This window comes from Marmota monax, unplaced genomic scaffold (assembly GCF_021218885.2).
Source record: "Marmota monax isolate L192 unplaced genomic scaffold, Marmota_monax_Labrador192_F-V1.1 WCK01_AAM20220418_F8-fsc00069, whole genome shotgun sequence".
In the NCBI taxonomy this organism is placed as follows: domain Eukaryota; kingdom Metazoa; phylum Chordata; class Mammalia; order Rodentia; family Sciuridae; genus Marmota; species Marmota monax.
Window position 1 is genome coordinate 1,869,596 of NW_026695243.1, and position 16,150 is coordinate 1,885,745.

A 16,150-nucleotide genomic window follows, 5' to 3' on the forward strand; every position below is an offset into this window, starting at 1 on the left:
CTCTATATCCAAGGACTGCCTCTCAGATTTATGCTAAACAGTCACCTGGATGAATTCCACAAACACCTGAAACTCCAAAATGCAATTAATCACCTACACCATCGACTTTTCTCTTACCTTACCCCAAACACCTTTCCCTTCCCAGCATCCTTAGTCCTAAAAGAAGAATCCATGAACTCAGTCACCTGAGCTTAAGTCTTGGTGACTTTTAGCTCTTTGTCTTGAGTATAAGCAGATGCCTATTCTGAGTCCACCCAAAGGTTTTCATTTCAATATATATAATAAGCAAAATGTTCCTGCCAAGTATCATTCATTCAAGTGGTTAACTTTGTAGGTTTGTTTTCAAATATATTAATGATTCCCTACTGCCCATAAAGTCTAAATTTCCCAGGGTAGCAGATCTCACCCCTAGCTCTTTCTAGTCTGGCCTCTTTCTCTCTCCAAAGTCCTGTAATCCAGCCAAAAAGGATTCCTTACCATTCTCCAACACATTCTACCATAAATGTTTATGTCCACAACTCTGCTCCTACTCTTCCGTCCTCCTTAAATACCCTTTGACTCCTGTTCAAATTCTAATACTCCTTTCAACATTCACTCAAATTCTACCTCCTTCATGATATTTCTCAGGCTTTCATTTTCCCCCACCAAAGAGTAATCTTATCTTTTCTGAATTCCCAATTCACTTCTTTACTACATTTTATGACTATAATCAATTTCTACTTCGTTACAAATTAGTTATATGCATTTTTTTTACTATAGCACAAACTCTATAAAGATGCAGAGATTATGTACTAGATATCTTTCTACCCACAGGTAATGTCTAGTAAGATGAACAGTACAAATTAGGTATATAATAAAAATAAACTTAGTTCTCGATCAATGTGCTGGGATCAAACCCAGGGTCTAATGCATGCTAGACAAGCACTCTATCACTTTTGGCTACATCCCCAGCCATTTTTATTTATTTATTTTGAGACAGGGTCTCACTAATTTGCCCAGGCTGGCCTCCAACTTGCAATCCTCCTGTCTCAGCCTTCCATGTAGCTGAAATTAGAGATATACATCACAGTACCCAGCTAACGTTATAGATCAATACTTATGTATAAAAAAGTACTAAATTATCAACATAGTCATATTATTAAGTGATTTTATCAACAACCACCAAGTGTTTGAGGCATATACAGTTCCCCAGACTGCCTTAAGTATGAGCTTCTAAATATTGAAAAATGGCCTTCCTGTTCTGGTCATATTTTATCAGTATAGAGAATAAAACTGGAATAATCTATTATGTCGTCTCTGGGAATAGAGAAGATTTTTTATTTCAAATATAGTACTTTGTATCATCATGGGAAACTGGTATTTCAGGGGCTCATGGATTATAACAGGTTCAGGCTTAAAAATTCAAGTAAAGGAAGTAATAAATTATTCAATACAATAATACTTACCATTTATTGAGTACTCAATAAGCAGGCCAGACACTATTCTAAGCATTTGATGTGTATAATCTCATTTAATTTTAAGATAGGTACTGTTTTACTTTTTTTAAGATAGTTGCTATTTTACTTTTTTTAAAAAATTAGGTATATGAGGTGGCTTACATACATATTCTAACTGTCCATTAGAATAACCAAACAAATTAGTAGAAGACGCACTGATAATAGGACTATTATATGGAAGTCCTAATCAAGGAGTTCAAAATCTAGGTGGTCTTCAGTTAACTGGATCTAACACCACTGAGTCTCAGTGTTCCTGTGGGTATAAGGCTCTTCTCACTAGAGCAGCAGTAAGAATCAAATAAAATAATGCATGTGAGCATACAGAGCATTGGACTTATGGCCAAGGATAATCATGATTTGGTACCTTTCACATCTGGTCGATATTGTAGTCCATCATCTTTCTTTCCCAGTAAACTAGTATCATCTGTGTCTACAAGAGAATACAGTTTTTCAAATTAACATACGATATTGAAGTCATACCATAGAACACTCAATTATTCCTAATGCTCCAGGTCCTTGTTAACTTTGTACAATTATCCTGCTTATATTTCCCACCATTCTCACTCTCTCTCTCTGACAGATAACACTATGTATATTTATTGTATACAAAATGATGCTTTGAAACATATAACATTGTGGAATGGCTTTTACCTTCCTCTTTGTCAACTGTCCCTTTTCTGCCTCAGGCCTCAAGGGAGCACAGGTATATATGCTCTTTACTTTATGAACTACAATTTCATTTGTACTTTAGCTCAAATATCATCTACTTTTTAAAAAATCCTTCCTGTGAAAACTAAAAACAACACATACCATAAGGAGAAAGAATTCACACTCTCCAAGGAACAATGATCTAAAGATTTATCTTCTACCAGTTTTCCTGGAAAACTCAGAATAAAATTATTTTGCAATCTCAATTGTGTTATCAAACATTTTCTAGGGGAAAAAAACACTTGATTTATGAGCTGCATCTGAACTAGGAGACTGAATAAGAACCATAAATACCTGCTAGCACATAAGAGCTTTGGATCTCAATACATAGCTGGGGAGATATTAAAAGGCACAGTTAGGCTTGACTGGAAAATTACTGAAGGGGCTAAAATAAAACTTAAGGCCCAATCATTCCAAAGCAATCTAAAATCTGCATGAATTTCAATTTAAATTCTCAAGTTTGGCCAAATGCTCTGAACGTGCTATTCCAGGAACTACCAATCAGATACCAGGTTCCTCAGAGAAGATACTCTTTCTCTGAGCTATTCTTCCTACCTAAGCTCTCAATACTACCCAATGAATAAAAGAAGTCATACTTCAAGATTAAAGTCAAGAAGAATATCTATCTGCAGGAGATCTTTGTCAGGAAATGCCCCTCTTTCTATCATACCCAAAACCATACATCTGGAAATCCTCTGATGAGCTTCTTGAGTACTTTTTGGTACTGCAATCAGTTGGGAAGTATGTCACAAAGATTTATTCAAGATAAGGCAGCAAACTTTGGCATACAATCTTTTTCTTTTAGCTCAGTTAATAGCACACTCCTAAAGTATCCCTTAAGTAAGCCCAAAAAAGGAAGGGGTATAGGTAGGAAGTCGAACTAGTAAGCAGAAAAGATGTACAGTCCTCATCCGTAAAAATGTGCTTCTTCCATATATGCTACTGAGGAAGTGCTCCAACACCCCAGCTCATATGAGTACTAGTGAGGAAAAATGATTTGAGAACCTCTGGCTTCAATGACTGTCACTATTCTCACAGGGGTGGAAAACAAAACAAACCAAACAAAATCATTCTTATACGGTATCTTATAACAAAAGTGAGAATGGCAAACAATTTTAAACCAAAGGGTATCATTTCTTTCTATTCTGTAACTTCACGCCAAAATCTTTAACTGTACCTATAACACATATGGGGCAAAAACTACATAGAGATAATATATTTGAAATCACCTTAGAACTATAAATATAAATATAAATCTTAATCTCCATGCCAGGATCAGCTGGGTAACTAAATAAACCATCAAGCATTGTGATTTATGTCTTCAGAAGACAAAAATAAGTGAAAAAAATATCTAAGTAACAGGAAATTCTGAAAGATGTAAAAAAAGATAAAAAACTTTCAAGGAATTTCTCATTTTACAAATATAAAATAATACCAAGTAAGATTATAGGCATGTAATACTAAAGACAGGTCTCCATGTGATCTTACCTGTGCAATGGCCAAGGTGCCTTATATCAATTTGTTCTTGCTTTATACAAGATGCTTCTCGAACAAAACAAGGATTGTTATATGAACTCCCATCAGAGGCACACACAGGATTAAAACTGTATCCACTGCAATCTATATTACATACACACCTGTTGGAAAAGACAATAATTACCTATGTTTTACAATGAAAGTACCTCAAAATCCTACAACAGCAAAAAAGAACATCTCTCAACTTTTTCACTGCTTTTTAAAACATAAGTCAATATATTGTTTTATGTCACTGCAGAAACCTTACGCAATTTGAATGCAGGGCTATAATTTTATACAGATATTATTATTTCAATAGTTTCTCTTGAATTTTCATATCTAGATCAAAAATAATCAGGAGACATCAAATGTTAACATTGAAATTTTTGGAAGATGACATAGTGAAAAGAAAACAAAATTATGTTATAAATACAAAGTCAAGAATCTAAATCCTAGTCCTATTCATAGTCACCAGATATATATTCAGATTCTTCCTCAAAGTCTTAGTTTACCAATTTGTAAAACACAGACAATAAAAATGTACCCCCTTCACCAAACAATTGAGATTTTAAAATAGAAAATATATGTAATACGTAGAATACAAACCCTCAAAGTGCTTCCTAGCTACACAACTACTTGTGTGACTGGATGTTCACAAACAGTAAAGTCTACATGGGAATTGGGGGAAAAGGCCAGATTCCACTTCTAGCAACATGTCGTACCGAGAACCTTTACTGACCCCTCCTGCTGAAAATAATAGAAAATATTGGATAAACCATTTTAAATGCACTCATTAGTTGGTAAGAAAGCCAGGAATATTCAGGGCAAAAGTTAAATGAAGAACAGAAAAGGTCAACTGAGCTCTCCATAGCTGATTTTCACCCTGAAGGATTTGCCAAAGTGGGTAAACTCAATTACACCTTTTTTGTTTTGACCCACCTAAAGTGGGGGTGGGGGCGGGTCCGGGACTCAAAAAGCTACAATCCTCAGCATGAGGTTGCCTTACTCCAAGTGAGTTGCATGTTCCAATGGGACTTTTGAAAAACTAAGAAGAAAAGAAAAAGCACTGCCCTGGGCCATGGCATTGAAGAGAGGCAAGAAAACATTTCTCCTGGGAATTCAAAACCACAAACCAGACCTCACAAGGGTAATTACAATTTAAAATTCCATTTGGTTGTTCTGAAAAACCTCAAGCTCAGAATTTATTTTAAGAGGTCAAGAACTAGAAGGGGTCCTAGGCAAATAACAAAATAATGCTCTATTCTTCTCTGGAGAAACCCAACTTTCAATGATTCTCCACAGTTACGGAGAAAAATAAATTTTCTGAGAAAAATAAGCATTAATCGCTCACGTCCACACAAACAAAATAAATAACAAAATAAACACCATATAGCAGAACAAACTAATTTTCAAAAGAACCAAACAGAACTCCCATGAATAAACAATGTATTACTAAAAACAAAAAATGTTAAGGGCAGATTTAACAGCAGATTAGACAAATTAAAAGAGAATTAGTGAACTGAAAGACAGAGGAAATTGCTCAAACCAAAGTAGTCAAGGACGTTGGACATACGAACAAAAGGTTAAGAGGCATAGAGAACAGTATAAAGAGCTCATAAAAATCCACAGTTGTATAGGCATTAAGAGAAATAAGAAGCAAAATATTTTTGGCAATTTCTCTTCAAACTATAAAACTTAAAAAAAAATAGTAATCTAAGTTTCTAAAAAGCCCAACAAATCTAAAACAGAATTTTTTAAAAAAAGAATCTACACACTGAAATATCATAGTGGAATTTTATACCAAAAGAAGAGAATATTTTAAAAGTGACCAGAGAGAGAGAGATAACCTTCAAAAAACATAAGAAGGAAAGCTACAACTGGATTTTAAAGGCAATACTGAAGCCAAATTATTTATAGTCAAGATAGTGAAATAATACCTGCAATGTGCTAGATAAAACAGAATTTTATATAAAGAGAAATGTCAATCTGTGGTGACACAAAAAAGTGGGAAAAGGCATAAATACGTGGGTAATGTTAACAAAACACTCACAAAGACAATGATAGCATTCTGAGTAATTAGCTCTTTTAAAACAGGAAATTAAATGCATTACAATGATAGTATACAAGAGGGGTTGAAATTAAATGTTTAAATAAAACAGACATTAATGAACTTAACACTGTGCTAATTTGAACATACATGATAAATTACTAAGATTATCATGAAAAGCAGAATCTATCATTTTGAAACTAATAGGGAAAATGATTTCTTTTAGGCAAAAAAGGAGAAAAAGACAAAAGCACAAAATATGAGGAAAAAATCAAAATGCATCATTCATTATTCATGATATATTTAAAGAACTAATTTTTATAGTTAAAATTACAAAAATAGGCTAGGTAAAGTTACAGAAGCCAGCTATATGATGCTTATAAGACACATGTTAAGATGTAATAATACAAAAAATTGAAAATAAAAGCATAATTAGAAATACCACAGCTAGTACAGTTATATTAAATATCAGATATAAGAGACTTCAAGGCAAAAAGAATTAGGAGAAATAAAGACAGTTCCTTCATAATAGTAAAACATTATATTCACCGGAAAAATAATTCTAAACATTTTAGAGTTACTTAAACAATGAACATTGACAAAATAACAATGAAATACCTCTCTAACTCATCAAATAGATAAAATATCAGTAAAACTGAAATCTCTGAAATAATTTGATGCTGAGATCTGCTTAAAATACTTCCCCCCCCCCACAAAAAAAAAGAAGTGAAGAGGGGGAAAAAAAGATGAAACAAAATTGGACTTTTTGAAGATGAGTGATAGATATATGGGGAAGGGTCCACTTCATCTTATTTTCCTTTTCTATGTCTTTGAAGACTTCTTTAACTTTTCATAAAATAAAAGTGTAAAAGGCAAAAAGTATAAAGATTTAGGAGAGCAAACATAAGAGACTGATTGACTTTGAAATAAAGAATGTCTCATACAGAATATAAACACAGGCTACAAACAAAAAATAATTATAGCCCATATAACCAAAAAAATTATCCATAATACATAAATATAAATCAGTTTTTAAAAGAAGATGTAATCAAAAGGGAATGGGGGAGGATAAGAAATAATCAGGAAGAAGCATTTAAGAAGAATGTATATGAAAAGATCTACTCATTAATAATTAAGAAAATGAAAATTAAAAACCACAAAGAAATGTATCCAGACTCACCAAATTGGCAAAAATTGAGAACAAGGACAATAAGTGTTGATAAGGATAAGGAGCAGAGGTGGATTCCTACTCTCTACTGGTACAACCACATTGGAAAACAGGCATTATCATGAAGTAAGGTAAACCATACTTGCTCAACAACTGCAGGGTCAGACAAGGCCCTTGAAATTCTCTTATACAATAAGATTATTCATGAGAACAAAAGACTGGAAACAATCTAAAAATCCATCTATAGTAAATGGACTGTAAAAGTATGTGGTACAAACAACTAAATTCAACAAGCAGTAAAAGTGAATGGGTCACAGCTATGTGCTTCAACATAAACAAATCTCAAAAAACCTAACACCGTGCTAAAAAGGTAAAAAAGAATGCAGTAATATGCTTCTTTTTATCCAAAATTTAAAGTCAATCAAAGCCAAACACTATTTTATTAAGGGATCTATCTTAATATAAACATATTAAAACTATAGGGTAAAACTATAAAGATAACAAGGAAATTATTTACAGAATATTGGTGGGTGAGAGAAAAGAACAAGGAAGACCCTAATGTATTGATAAAATTTTATTTCTCGGCTTAGAAGGCAGGATTTACATCTAAGTCTGTTTAGTATATTAAACCAAACATAAGTTTTCATACAGTTTTGAACATCTGCTATGTTTTACAATTAAAATTTTCAAGCACCAGAAAGAAAAAATTTAGTTTATAAGAATAACTTATTATAACATTGTACCAAAAGTTTAATTTCTAGAAAACAAGAGGAAAAAGAGGAGCCAGAGATCATAGTTCGAAGTCAGCTAACCAGCTAATCTGGTGAGTTCAGATTAAGAGAAAGGGGCAAAGGCAGATTGAAAAAATAACCAACTATGTGTGGGTGAAAACATACATACAAATATTTAGGAGTTTAGAAAAGGAGTTTAGAAAGTCATTTATTCCAATCTTGCATCCCATGCAGGGTTCCCCTGAGCAATCTGTATAACTACACTGTCTAATAACCCCTGCCAAAGCATGTAGTGATGGGCAGCTGGATATCTCATCAAGGCAGGACATATTTCATGGTTGACTTAAGCTGTTCCCTGGGGCTAAGCCCTAAATCTGCATCCTAATGACTTTCATCTATTGACTCTGATGCTGGCCTCTGAATCCACTGTAAAAAGTATCTTCCAGGACTGCCCTTTAAATATTGAGATGATCATCATTTTCCACATAGATTTTCGCTTCTCAGGACCAGATTTCCCAGATTATTCAGTGATTCATTGTTTGTTGTAGTGTCCAATCCCCACCATTCTGTTTACCCTCCACCTTCAGTATCTCATAATACATGAGGCAAGGACAAAATACTACCACAGTACAGGAAAACTATTCCCTTAATTGTTCTGGATATGCTAGCTTTCCTGGTAACCACACAAATTTAGGCTCACTTTGAGGTTTTTCAAACATACTCAAATTTGTAAATATGGTCTGCAAAACATAACCACTCTACTTGGGAACTCAGAGATACATGTACCTCTGTCAAACTTTAGACTGTTTCAGTATATTCAATCTTTTGAGCTCCAGTTCTGTCATTTAACATCTCTCCTAGATTGATATATTTGTAATTTTGACAAGACTACCTCATAGTTTTATCTAAGTCATCAATAAAAGCACTGAACAGAAGAGGATAAAGACAGGGCCATATATCATGTCATTAGAAACCTAACGTCAACATTTCTAGAAAAATTAAGCCATCACTGAACATGTTTTAAGAAAAACTGGGGCTGGGAGTGTGGTTCCATAGTAGAGGGCTTACCTAGCATGTATAAGACCCTGGGTTCAAGCCCCAGCACCACAGTAAAAATAAATACATACATACATACATACAAATAGACATACATACGAATGAACAAAATGCTATTACCCAGCAAGAAATGTTACCTATTATTTGACCTGATGTACACCAAACCAATTTGGTGAATATCTTGCTTAGATTCATAAATACTATAATTAAAGCTCAGCTCTGATACAGTAAATCTTATTTCATCATCAAAAAAGAAAATGAGGGCTTCAGGGTGTAGCTCAGTGGTAGTGTTTGCCTAGCATATGTGAGGTCCTGGGTTCAATCTCGAGCATTGCAGGAAAAAGAAAAAGAAAAAAACAAAGCACAATTTGTTCTTGGTAACCCTATGCTGTTACCAGAAACTTCAGTATGTGCTCAGAAACAGAGCCAATAAAACAGAAGACTTGAAAGAAATGTAATGATGAAAGGTCACTGAGGTTCAAAGATCACGACTTGTGGAGCACCAAATTTAATAATAATGCTTTTTGTATTAAATGTCCAAAGGTCTTTCCCATTACTCGAACAAAGCTTGAAGTATTAAGTCAATTATGAAACCTCCTGGCTTACAATTTACCAAGGAAAGGTCCCACTTCTCCTTTTTTGTTGTTTTTCTACTTTTCCAGTTTCTTCTCTTCAAGGATTAGTGTAAGTGGGGTGGGGGTGTCCACATGATAATGACTTGCATTTACAAACTTTCCTGAGTCCTATAATACAATGCAAGATCAATATTAAAAAAAAATGATACTGTTACTAAAAAATGGGCTTCCTAAGATTCAATCTACTTTTTGCACTAAGGGACAGTATTTGAGAGTGTCTATATGGGGTCTTAATATACACATATTAAGGTTTCATTTCTGAAATGCCACATTTGTAGCACAAATAAACATAACCTGATCTATACACCGACTGTTATATTTTATAGAGCCCATGCTCATTTTCATTTAGAAAATAGTAAATTAATATATCAAAATAATACAAGGTTTCTAATTACCTCCCAAATCTCCAAAATTACTTTACTGAATATCAAGTCTAAAAATGTTTGTGCATTAAAGATTAATATTGCTGGGCACAGTGGCACACACCTGTAAGCCCAGCGGCTCACACCTATAAACCCAGCAGCAGCTCAGGAGGCTGAGGCAGGAGGAGGCTCATGAGTTCAAAGCCAGCCTCAGCAAAATTGCCAACTAAGTGAGACCTGGTCTCTAAATAAAATACAAAATAGGACTGGGGATGTGGCTCAGTGGTCAGTGCCCCTGAGTTCATTCCCAGGTATCCAAACCAAGACTAATACCAACAATGGTTATTCTAGTGGCCTGTGAGCAGGCTGCTGTGAACTTGTAAAATGAGACTAGCAGAAGAGAGGAGATTAAGCAAAGAAACAGACAAAATTAACTACGAAAAGCAATCTAGTAAAGTTAACAGATTTTTCTGGTAAATTCTTCAGAGAAAGGTAACCAAAGGAATGATGCAGAAAAGGAAAGTTCTTCTTTATTTTCAACATGCCTCAAGGAATGGGAAATTTTTTAATGATACAATCAAGTAATTGGGGGACGGGGATAAAACCAAAGGCTTTATGAAGTAAAACAAACTTCTTGTTTGTAGAAAATCAATGGAGAACATGGATAGAAAACCAAAATCAAGGGAAAACCTGGACAGAAAACCAAAAGGTGAAGAATATGGAGAAACAACGAAAGAAAAAGGAGTTTCAAAGATGTAACAGGGGAGAAAGAATAAAGCTCAATCCAAAATAAAGGCATCGGTATTTAAAAATATTGATGGGTGGTTTAAGGTGGGGGCTGGCAAACCACAGCAGTGGGTCAACACAGACCAAGTTTCGTACACCTCTAAGCTAAAAATTAGTTTTATGTTTTTTAAAGGGGGCAGGTTTAACAGAGACCACATATGGGATGCATAGCCTAAAGGTTGTGCCATCTGACCCTTTACAAAACATTTGTCTGGCTTAAGAGTGAGTAGTAGGCAAAACTGGGGGTGGCAATCCAATAGAAATGATGGCTAGTGAAAGAATTGCAGAATGATTTCAGGACCAAGAAAGGGCTCTGTAACAAAGAGAAGACACTGTCACTCTGGTAAGGAGAAACAATACACACTTGTTTTAAAAAACGGCACTGTTTGTAGTGGGCACTGAGCTCAGCGAGAAAAAGCCTTGAATAAAAGTGTGAGAAAGACTGCTCCTGGGTGGGATGGCACCCCTACGTCTCATTCTAAGAACTGTGTGAACCAACCATCACCACTGCTTCCTATGGCATCTGAGGAAAGGTAATTAAATTGGCATCTTAAGTAAAGTCCAGTTCAGGGACACAATGAGCACGGAGGAAAATACTACTCTGCAGAGACCATAGATATTACTGATTACGGTGATTACAGGTGTCTGTAGACTGGCAACATTGGCAAACGGCAGGATGCTCACAACACAGAAAGGTCCACTCAAGTGAAAAGAAATTACTCTAGTATAAATATGCCAGATCCAAAACATTTAACAACCATTTACCCTGCACCTACTGTGTGGGTATAGTCACAATGGCCTCATTTAATACTGACGACTACAAATTATCAGTAGGGAAACTGAACATGAAAAAGTTTAAAAGCCCAAGGTCAAAAGCCAATGATTGGCTGGGACTGTATTTTCTCTATTCATTACAACTGTGACCAAACACCTGAACATGAGAATTGCCAAATGGTTATATTAAGAAAAATCCTTCCCCTAATCTGCCTTATCTTTTCTCTCCAATCACCAGGTACACTCACCTCAGGGATTCTTCCCCTCTTCCCACAGTTTCCCCAGATGTCTATCTGATTCAATCCCTCACCTGTGTCTTCTCTCAAATTTTACAAGAATGGCTGAAAAGTAAATCACTGTTAGAAAAAGAACAATGGGAAAAAAATCCAATGAAAACAGAAGGAAAAATATATATCAGCAGAAATAAAAATGGTTACAACAGAAAAGATCAATAATGTCTACTGAACAAAGACTCAAATCAACAAAGCAGGATGAAAAGAAAAAAAGAAAAGGGTAGGGAAAAAAAACATCGGAAAGGAATTAAAAATTCAATGAAGATTCCAATTTAAAAGATAATAAAAGACTATCAAAAATCAACTTTATGGGCTGGGGATGTGGCTCAAGCAGTAGCACGTTCGCCTGGCATGCGTGAGGCCCCAGGTTCGATCCTCAGCACCACATACAAACAAAGATGTTGTGTCCGCCGAAAAAAAAACTAAAAAATAAATATTTAAAACTTTCTCTCTCTCTCTCTCTCTCTCATTCTCTTTCTCTAAAAAAAAAAAAAAAAAAAAAAAAAAATTATTAAAAAAAATCAACTTTATTCTACCAAGCTTGAAAACCTATGTGAAATGAGTAACTTTATAAATATATTATTATTTGACCAAAAGAAGAAATAGAGCACCAGAGCACACCTATAACCCCAACAGCTCAGGAGGCTGAGAAAAGAGATCACAAGTTCAAAGACAGCCTCAGCAACTTAGCAGGATCCTAAGTTAGTTAGTGAGACTTTGTCTCAAAAAATAAAAGGGGCAGGGTAGGTGGTTCAGCAGTTAAGCACCTCTGGGTTCAATCCCCAGTACCAAAAAAAACACGAAGAAGAAGAAATGAAATTGAATGGTACTATAGTCCTTAAAGAAATTAAATTAGTTGTTTAAAAAAGGTCCCTTTGTTAGGCAACAGGCAGATGTGGATGGTGGGAATATGAGGTTAAGGCAATAATTTAATAAAATGGGCCCACTGTGCTGATTCCCACATGCTTCCTTTTCTAAGAAGCAATTTACCTGCATCCCTGCCCCACCGAGGTGGACAGGATATGTCACATTCCTAAGGAAACTACCTGTTCACTGCAGGAGAAATGCAGGCCCAAGATAATGTTGATAAGAGGAACCCAAGTTACTCTAAAGGAGAAGACTTTTGTGACCCCATCCTGAAACTCTGGGAGGTAATTATGAATAGTTCCTCCTAACCATAAAAAATCCAGTTAGAACCAGTCCGCCTGGACCAAGGTGACCTGGCCTTGCCATGACAGTGGGGACTTAAAAATCTGATGTCACTCTCCTGTCAGTCAAAAGTCAAGAGGTGGAGCTGGGAAGGCCTCTCTGGAAACTTCTCTGGGATCCCCAATAAAATGGGAGTGCAGAAGAGGCATGTTGTCCCTCTCCTCTATGAGAGAACCCACTCTCTCCTCCCATGACAGTGTCCCCTTTTCCTTTTCCCTAGCCCTTCAATAAACTCATTCCTATTACCAGTCAGAAGTCTTTCTGACATGATAACAAGAATCGGGGTTTGAAGAGGGGTCTTCATGGTGCCTCAGTTTCTTGGAAGGCCACAGCTACATAACTCCATAAAGACAGATAGCATCAGGCCCAGGCAGTTTTTAAAAAACGATTCATGAACACATTCATTCCAATCACTCAATATGTAGATAAAATTTATTCTATCCTTGCAAAAATCAGAGACTAGAAAGAAATACTCCCTGACTCTTTTTAAAAGATCACATAATATTAAAAAATTAAAATTACAAATTATAACACTGAATAAAAGCAACTAAAAGACACCCATGAGTCCAAAAGTAGGAAAACAAAAAAAGTCATTACTATAGAATAAATAACACAGAAAAATAGGATGCTATAAAAAATGAGAACTCAGAACAGAAATGAGCTTTTAGAAATTAAAAATTACAACAGAAATTAAAAACTCAAAAAGAAATGGAAAATAAAGCTGAGAAATATCTTTCAAATAGGACAACAAAAATTTTGTAAAATAGAAATTAGGAGAAAAAAGATAGGCAAATTAGAAGTCTACTCCAGGATGTCCAACATCCCAAGAAGAGGAGAACCAGGAACAGAAAGAAAAGAAAATCATCAAAGAACTAATGGCTACAGGGATGTAACTCAGTCATGGAGCACTTGCCTAGCAAGTGCACAGCCCTGAGTTCAATCCCATACTGAAGAACAACCCCCCCCCCAAAAAAAAAAAAAGAAAGAAAGAAAAGGAGAGGAGAGGAGAGGAAAAGAAAAAACTAATGAAAGAAAATTCCTAAAAACAGAAGTCAATTAAGGACCTAGAGAAGGGTATACTACTATGACATTTCATTACACTGAGGACCAAAAGATTTTCTATACTTCAGGAAAACAGATAGGGAAAAACCAAATTATACACAAAGAATCAGAAATCATAATGGCTTCAGACTTCAACAGCAACAACAGGAGGAAAATAGAAATGCTCTCTCAATGCTGAAAAAAATCACTCATCCAGAATCATGCTCTTGCCAAGTTATAATCAAGCATTAGTAGAACATAAACATGTTCACACATACAAAAACGCTTTCAAACATTTGGTCTCCAAAGTTTTTAAATTCTGTAACTTTTCTCAAGAAGCTACTAGAAGAGGGAAGATGGCGGCGAGGGGAGTGCATTACCCCCGTGTGCTGCTTCACTGTGTGGGAGTATGACAAGTCAGGACGGCTAAAGGATATCTTGTTAGGAATTTCCAGCAATAGTGGGGTGCGCCGGAACCTGGAGGAAGGATTTCCATCGCATGAGGATCGGCTACGGGGACTCAAACGCGAGAGGTTTGTCGCACGGAGGGTAAAACTGCTTATTCAGCAAATCGCCCCGCGGCTAGAGTCTGCAGCGCGCGCTGGGATAGAGACGCAGGGTTACAGCCCTGCAGTTTCTGCCAGCCGCGCAAGCACCGCACTCAGGGCTGAATTCTGGGTTCGAGACGGGGAAGGAAGCGGTCCATCTCGGTTCTCCACACCGGTCAGACCACAGAGGAGGCCAGCAGCCACCATGTTGGTAAACTGACGTCACCACACCTGTTTTTGACTGACCGCAGCTCATTCAGCCATAGAACAGGTAATTTCAGGCTGCAATTCGCCTGCGGCTTGCAGACAGATTGCTAGGGTTCAGCGCCTGGGGGCTTCTTAAAATCTGATCTTATCGGAGTGAACACGGAGCGCGGGGCGGCCGAGTCCCGGCTCCCGGAACCGTCCCGGAACCGCCCTGGCTCCGGGCTGCGGAGCCTGCGGAGGCTGCTTCTTGGACCCTGCTAATATCAGAGCAAACACGAAACACCAAGAAGCCGAATTCCAGCTCCCGGAACTGAGCCCGCGGGGACTGCTTCTTGGAGCTTACACTTATAGGAGCTTACACCGAGCACAGAGCGGCCGAGTTCCGGCTCCCGGAACCGTCCCGGAACCGCCCTGGCTCAGGGCTGCGGAGCCCTCGGAGGCTGCTTCTTGGACCCTGCTACTATCAGAGCATACACCAAACACTAAGCGGCCGAATTCCGGCTCCCGGAACTGAGCCCGCGGGGGCTGCTTCTTGGAGCCTACACTTATAGGAGCTTACACCGAGCACGGAGCGGCCGAGTTCCGGCTCCCGGAACTTCCCTGGACCGGGGCTAGGAGCCCGCGGAAACTGTGTCTCGGTCCGGGTCCTGCTGAGGGCAGGTCAGGACTCACCCATTGCTTGGGTTGCCTGGCAAGGGGAACGAAATGCTGCCATTCGCATAGGATACCAACATGGCAGAGATCTGATGTCAGCAGAAAGCGGTGGAGGAGAGATCTTCATCAATACCAGCGGTGACATAAGCAGTTGGTCTCCTGGTAAGGGGGGTGAGGCTCAGTCACCCGAGTCTCCTCAATTTGTCCTCGAGCCAGAGGGAAGGAGCCGGGCCACCGCCAGCCCCCGGAGCAGGCCCAGCGGCTCGCCAGCGTGGTGACCGCGTGACCCCAATTGGAGAGGGGGCGGAGCGGAGCCGCCACCCACACCCGCCAGGTGGGCAGACCCACGACCCAGTAGTACATGGGCGTGGTAGGAGGGGCAGGGCAGAGCCGCCCTTCGCGCTTGCAAGGTAAACAGACCTGTGACAGCCTGGCGGGTCAGGCCCAGTGGCCTGCCAGTGTGGTACACACGTCACCCCAACTCGAGTAGGGGCAGAGCAGATCCTTATCCCACGCCCGGATCAGGCCCTGCCGGTGTGGTGGTCACGTGACCCCAATTGGAGTGGGGGTGGAGCGGAACCGCCACCCGTGCCCGCAGGGTGAGCAGACCAGTGATCAACCTGCAGATCAGGCCCAGGGGTCCGCAGGCGTGGTAGGAGGGGCAGGGCAGATCCGCCGCCCGCGCCTTCAAGGTAGGCAGACCTACAACAGACCGGCGGATCAGGCCCAGGAGCCTGCCGGCGGGGTACAAACACCACCCTAATTGGAGTAGTGACAGAGCAGAGTCGCCTCCCTTGCCAGGAACAGACCCAGCATCCTGCAGGCGGGGTAGTCACGACACCCCAATTGGAGTAGGGGCAAAGCAGAGCCTCCACTCGTGCCCGAAAGGTGGGCAGATCTGCGACCGACCAGCAGGACAG

The 16,150-nt window shown here is 38.4% G+C and overlaps 1 protein-coding gene across 2 annotated transcripts in view; it reads right to left on the reverse strand.

The window, feature by feature from the left end:
* Positions 1-16,150, reverse strand: part of Tmeff1 (transmembrane protein with EGF like and two follistatin like domains 1) — a 104,331-nt gene that overhangs the window by 22,471 nt on the left and 65,710 nt on the right. For both annotated transcript variants that reach the window (XM_046457395.2, XM_058578049.1), the window contains exons 6-7: positions 3,693-3,841; positions 1,861-1,926 (exon numbers count right to left, since the gene is read on the reverse strand). In XM_046457395.2, coding sequence (XP_046313351.1) covers positions 1,861-1,926; positions 3,693-3,841 — 215 coding nt within the window. The remainder of the gene's footprint in view (positions 1-1,860; positions 1,927-3,692; positions 3,842-16,150) is intronic.